Source organism: Cottoperca gobio, chromosome 14 (genome assembly GCF_900634415.1).
Source record: "Cottoperca gobio chromosome 14, fCotGob3.1, whole genome shotgun sequence".
In the NCBI taxonomy this organism is placed as follows: Eukaryota; Metazoa; Chordata; class Actinopteri; order Perciformes; family Bovichtidae; genus Cottoperca; species Cottoperca gobio.
Window position 1 is genome coordinate 10775355 of NC_041368.1, and position 6689 is coordinate 10782043.

The 6689-nt window shown below is 38.2% G+C and overlaps 1 protein-coding gene across 2 annotated transcripts in view; it reads left to right on the top strand.

Moving 5' to 3' along the window:
* The first annotated feature begins 338 nt into the window (after nucleotides 1-338).
* tbc1d8b (TBC1 domain family member 8B) overlaps nucleotides 339-6689 on the top strand; it is a 22023-nt gene continuing 15672 nt past the window's right edge. For both annotated transcript variants that reach the window (XM_029447773.1, XM_029447774.1), the window contains exons 1-6: nucleotides 339-624; nucleotides 3143-3240; nucleotides 3476-4136; nucleotides 4636-4876; nucleotides 5311-5518; nucleotides 5629-5796. In XM_029447773.1, coding sequence (XP_029303633.1) covers nucleotides 4103-4136; nucleotides 4636-4876; nucleotides 5311-5518; nucleotides 5629-5796 — 651 coding nt within the window. In that variant the 5' untranslated portion in view covers nucleotides 339-624; nucleotides 3143-3240; nucleotides 3476-4102. The remainder of the gene's footprint in view (nucleotides 625-3142; nucleotides 3241-3475; nucleotides 4137-4635; nucleotides 4877-5310; nucleotides 5519-5628; nucleotides 5797-6689) is intronic.

The following is a 6689-nucleotide window of genomic DNA, read 5'->3' on the forward strand; positions in this document are numbered from 1 at the left end:
GCATTTTATTATTTTATTTTCCTCAGTGTTTCCATTGTTCTGTATGTATGTGTAATGAATAGGAGGGAATGGTTTACATTTGTCTTTAATTTATTTATCTATTTCTCATGCCATTTCTAGCTTTTTTAAATCTACTTGTATTTTGAGGTTAAATGAAGGAAGGGGGTAAAAATGTGATTGGTCTAATAAAGTATTTTTTTAATATATTGCAGCGTGGATGAATAAAAATGTTTTCCGTATTAATTAAAGATGAATACATTTAATAGAAATAAACGAACCAATCCATTCATGAAATAGCTGGATCTCTTAGAGACCACCTTTCCCGTCAAAAACTACAATCCCAGAATGCCTTGCAGCTTTGGCAGCATTTCTTGTCGACGTGGGAAAGGGAGGCACTCGGACACAAACAAACGTCCACGGGTTTGATGTTGTGCTACTTTACAGCTAACTGTGACATGACATGTGGATTTGATAGATAACTCCATGACATTTCAAACATGTGGCTTAAACCTGATGAGAATCTGCTGAAAAACGCGTTTAAATTATGGGTCACTGAAGAGGATAACGAGTATTTCGTACTGCAAAGGAGACGGGGCTACGGAGAAGGTGGAGGCGGTTTGACAGGTAACGTTAGCGGTTATGTTATCACCTCCTCGCATGTGTGGGACAGCCAAAAAATTAAACTACGTTTATTAAAACCAACAAGTTATTAACGGGTTAACCCGCCACACGTTTGCATAGCTAACGTGCTGTCTGCCATTAATAGGGCGGGTGCTGCTGTAGTGTGTAACCTACTCGTCTACAGAAAAATGCCGTCATAGCAACAGGTTTATGCCAACTGTCCAAATTACATGAGTCAGTTCAGATACTGAACAGCTGGTTTCTCATGTTGACTCGCCAGCCTGCAAGAGTGAATGTCTCTGAGTGTACGTGTCAATATACAATGTTAGCTTAGTATGTCTGGTAGGATACAGAATCTAGAGTGAGGTTACATGAGAAAAAGTGAACTAAACCGTTCGTTTAAATTGCTGCGTATTTTACTGCCACTGCCTGTGGTTAGGTTACAGGATGTTAACAGGGCTCACAACTTTGGTTCATTGTTGTGCTATATTTCTATTCAAATCACAAAACAGTTGTGTATATAACTTATACAGTTTTACCAGTCCATCTCTGAAGCATTATGTAAGCAGTGACTTTTTGTTGTTGTGCACCAGGGCAGATCAGTCAGTGTGTGAATATGTTCACCACTTTCTCCCTTAGGCTAGACATAGAAGAGAAACCCCTTGAATTTATAATGTCACTGCAATGTCAAGGACTGCTGCTCGCCAGACAATACATTTGTCAACGACTTGGTGAATCATTGATGCTTAGTTGAATTGTCACACTAAAGCCTAATTTATGTTATAGCATACCTTTGATAAAATGAGATGTAGCCTAAGATATTTTAGCATTGAGACAGAGAGAAAAGCCGGTCAATTGTTTTTACAGGCTGCAAGCAATTGTTGTCATTATTGATTATTCTGTCAATCATTACCAACAGTCCAAATCCCAAAGTTATTGAAATTACAATAATATAATGCCAAAAAGGCTGTGAGAAGCCAAAATTAGTGAATGTTTTGCATTTTCACTTGTTGTATTGCTTAGTTAGTTAGAAAAGTGGTTGTTTATTAATATCCTGATGACTTGATTGATTAATCTACTTATCATTTCTTCCCTCCTACAGTTTGTACAGCAGCTGTCCCTGTTTACTTGATATGGAAATGTGAATAAATAAAATGACTTGGATTTTTACAAACTATTGTCACTTACAAATATAAAAGTGGTGCCTCTAATACCACCAATGATTGTAACCTACAGTTTCTAACCACATGCCACAGTGCGACAGCCGAGAGGTCATCACTAGACAATGAATGATAATGAGTGGTGTTGTAGTTGAAGACAAAAGGACCGATGTCCTGTTAATGATAGTGGATGTGCTGATGCTACATGATGCACTCCAAGCCCTCTCCAGCACAAGAGCCTTTTAGCCTAAAGTATCTCTAATGTGTTTAAGTGTATGTTCAGCTCTACTGTGTGAAGAACATAAATGTTGGGAGCTGTATTTGCTCCTTTACTCCTTGGCAGCTCTTTTAGTAGAACGTGTGGAGAGCTGGTCCATGTTGAGCAGGCAGGCCAGTATAATGCTGATGCAGTGCATGAGTGTGGTTTCACAGTGATCTTGTTCATTACTCATGAAGGCCTGACAGAGAGAAGTTATAAAGGTAACAGATTTAGCTCATTTTAGCTTTGCAGCTCTGACGTGGCCCTAAAGGGTCTTGCATTTCTACACCGTCACTGGGTGTAAAGGCACAGTCCCCAATCCTTTGACCTGTTGTTGTTGTTCTGTTGGAGATATAGGCCGTACAGATGTCTGTCTTCTCTCATTGTAATGGAACTAGATGGCACTCGGCTTGTGGTGCTCAAAGCGCCAAACAAATAAGTTTGTTCTCTCCAGAAGTCTTGACCCGGTTACTCAAGATAATCCACAGACATTGTTGTGAGTCGTTTCATGTAGGAACTATTTTCTTTACTGTTATACCGCGCAGAAGGAAGTGTGCATCTCCTCGTGGACAAGAGGCTTGTGACAGCGTGATAACAATAATGGCGTCCTCCTCGGCTGAGCTGTAGTGTTACCTCAGGTGAGCCTCTCATCCATGAGAAGATTTAGCATTTCTTCTGCGCAGTGATACGGTTGGTGGGTGTAATTTGGTAGAAAGAAAATAGTTGCTACATGAAACTGCTCACAACAAGGTCTGTGGATTATTTAGAGTAACCAGGTCATGATTTCTGGAAAGAGACGTTGCTGTTGAGTTTTGAGAACCACAAGCCGAGTGCCAGATAGTTCCTTTATATTGGGGAGAAGGCAGATATCTCTAAGGTCGTTATCTCCAACACTCTGTAACTCACACTCACACAATCTACATTGATGCATAGCTCTAAAGGGAACAGGGAAAATATGGATTTTGGATTATTATTATTATTTGTAGTGATTGGTCAAAAAAAAGAAATGTTTTTTTGGCTCTTAGGTTCCAAAATGCGTCACATGGCTGAATATCATGTGTGACAGTGTTGGTTAGAAATCTGAATGTACTGTATGTTACAGGCCTTCTTGTGGGAACTGTGGATACTGTGTTGACTCCACATGAAAAGGAGCTCCCTACCAGATTCTACACTCACAAGTGTGTTGGTCAATAGCATGCGGTATGTCACTGTCTTTTCTTCTTCTGGCAAACATTTCAATAGTGCTGTCAAATGATTAGGGGTTTTAAAACATATTTTCTTTGCTGTTAAGTCCAACACAATGCAATCACAATGAAACTAATATTCCCAAATCCAAGTTAAAAGATGTAACAGTAAAAGAAGAAGCATTGTGTCAGTTACCTAAGACTCTTCTAGCTATAAAACAAGTCTTTTCTCTCTCTTGACTTTGGGTCAGTGTCACCGAAGAGGAGATTGTGCAGCACTGGGATTGGCTGCAGCAGAACATCATGAGGACGCTGTCTGTGTCTGACTCCAGTGAAGACATCACCAGCTTTGTACAGGGCGACATTATAGTAGAACCTTTGTTTTACGGAGAACATCCCACACAGTTAATATGTCTACATGGTAATCTCTCGGCAGGCTGACTGTTATTACAATGCTATAAAATACTGTATGTGATAAACATTACTCTCCTGTCAATGACTTACACCTGATTATATAGAGTCATTTTTCCACTTGGCAGATAAGTAAATGAGGGTTCGTCACCTACAGCAACACGTCTTTTCCATTGTGTATATAAAGATATTCATTTTAGCTATTTTAAGGAAGATGATGCAATGTTCTCGTGTCACCCTCGGTCTGCAATAAGCCTTGATGTTTACTGTGTTCGGGTCTTATCGCTGAGGAAGGGAAGACGTCCCTGGTGCTGGAGGAAGATCCCCAGAAGTTCTGAGAAGCACTTTTTAAGTTTGAGAAGTGGTTTGAGCTGCCACCGAAGGAAAAGCTGGTCACATATTACTCATGCAGCTACTGGAGAGGCAAAGTGCCCTGCCAGGGCTGGCTCTACCTCAGCACAAACTTCATGTGCTTCTATTCATACCTGCTGGGATCTGAGGGTAAGCCATTTCTGTGCCATTTCTGAACATGAGCTGGCATTTGTTTTTCTCATTTTGATTGATAGTAGCTCCTAATGGCAACTATAGTTTGCTTTCATGGTACGAACGGAACATTCAGCAATATTATTTTCATTAGAAAATAGCTCCAGGTAATTACAGGTTCCATAACTGGGAAAAAGCCATTATAGCAGACCTACTGGAGGCAGATATAAAAAGCAGTGCGCACAATAGATGACACTGAATTTAATGACACTGAGTGACATTTTAAGAATTTTCTCAATGATTTTGTGAACATTTCCAGATTTTGGTATCAGCAGTTCTTTATAGTGGCACTACAAAGTATGTTACTACAATGTATTTAGTATATTTTAATAAATTTAACATTTTAGTTTTACTTGATTGTACAAGAATAATTTACCCACTGATTAAATATGCTTATCCTTGCTGCTGTGAGCCTTAATCTCTCATTTTCTTTTCATTCATTGTGATGCCTCTGCAGTGAAACTGATCATCTCCTGGGATGAGATCTGGAAGCTGGAGAAAACCTCCAATGTTATCCTGACTGAGAGCATCCATGTCATGGCTCACGGGGAGGATCACTACTTCTCCATGCTGCTGCACATTAATGAAACGTTTGTTATCATGGAACAGCTGGCTGACTACTCCATCAAGCGGCTTTTTGATAAAGAGGCCTTCCAGAGAGAGCCAGCGCTCTCCGATCCCCTGCAAATTACCAAGAGGTAACTGAAGTGTCTGCCTGCTGCACTGCACAGTTTTTCATGATCCTGTTAGTGTTGGCTGCCAACCTGAAGAGCCAGAGTAAACATAAAGTCTGACTCGAGTCAAAAAGCATTTGTGTTTGTGTTAACCTGCCTGGAGTGGCAGGTAGGTCATGCATGACAGTACGAGTGCAAGTCAACGTACTGTTGTTGTTTACTTTGACCATTTGTGTGTGTGTGTGTGTGTGTGTGTGTGTGTGTGTGTGTGTGTGTGTGTGTGTGTGTGTGTGTGTGTGTGTGTGTGTGTGTGTGTGTGTGTGTGTGTGTGTGTGTGTGTGTGTGTGTGTGTGTGTGTGTGTGTGTGTGTGTGTGTGTGTGTGTGTGTGTGTGTGTGTGTGTGTGTGTGTGTGTACAAACTTAAACGTAATGTTCTGCCCGTGTGTGTGTCCTCACAGAGGCCTGGAAGCTCATGCAAAGAGTGAGCAGTTCCGGACATTTTTCCGTCTTCCCAAAGAGGAAAACCTGTTAGAGGTGCATGAGACCTTCCTGTGGGTGCCCTTCAGCCATTTTAACACACTTGGCAAGATCTGTCTGTCTGAGCGCTACCTGTGTTTTGCCAGCCAAGACGGAAGCCAATGCCATATCATCATTCCAATGAGAGAGGTAAGGTCATACTGGATTGATAAAAACACAGCCAATATAGCACCCTGCATGCTGATGAAAACTTGTGATGAAAAGTGACTGTGTGGTCTGCCAATGTTGCCTTCCTCCAGGTCATAAACGTTGAGAAGCCAGACTCCAGCAGCAGAGCTTTAACAGTGTGTGTGCGTGGCAAGAGGGCGCTTCGTTTCTCCGAGGTGCGGGACTACCAGCGGCTTGCCAACACGCTCCGTAGCAGGTGTGGGATTAGTGCCAGCCCTCAGCACTCTGCATCAACAGAGGTAACGTGTTTTTTGTTTTATTTGTGTCATTGTACTCTTTATTTATAGTTTGTGGTGCTTTCTAACATTGAAAATGTGTTAACCCTCTCTATTACGCCCATGTCTATAATGCATTGTAAGCATACTTATAATGGCTTATAATCTGCTGAAAGCCCTGTATACTTGTAGTTATAATAACTCGCTATAATATTCCCTTTTCTAAAAATAATCATGATGCATAATAAATCATTATAATTCCCATAGCTGTAATACATTATAATCGTTTTATAATGCATTATAATCACTGTTATAAGGCATTGTAATATGATTCTAATTTATTTTTAATGAACATTGTTTGCTTTAAGTAAAGTAAAAAATAATTTTACAATTTAATAATATTTTTATTCAGTTTACTTAAAGCATATTAAAGAATTATAATACACTATGAAAAAATATTGTATTATGATACTTGACCTTACAAGTCATTATTAAATGCTTTATTATGTATATATGTGTGTGTGTGTATGTATATATATATATATATATATATATATATATATATATATATATATATATATATATATATATATATATATATATATATATATATATATATATATATATATATATTATATATACACATACATACACATATATATATATATATATATATATATATATATATATATATATATATATATATATTATATATATATATATATATATATATATATAATAGAGATATATATATATATATATATATATATATATATATATCTATATATATATACATATATATATACATGCTTATAATTAATTATAATTCACTGTATAATTGTAGTTATAAACACTTGTGAATATTCATAATGCTTTATAACAATAATCATACATATACATATATACAGTATATCTCA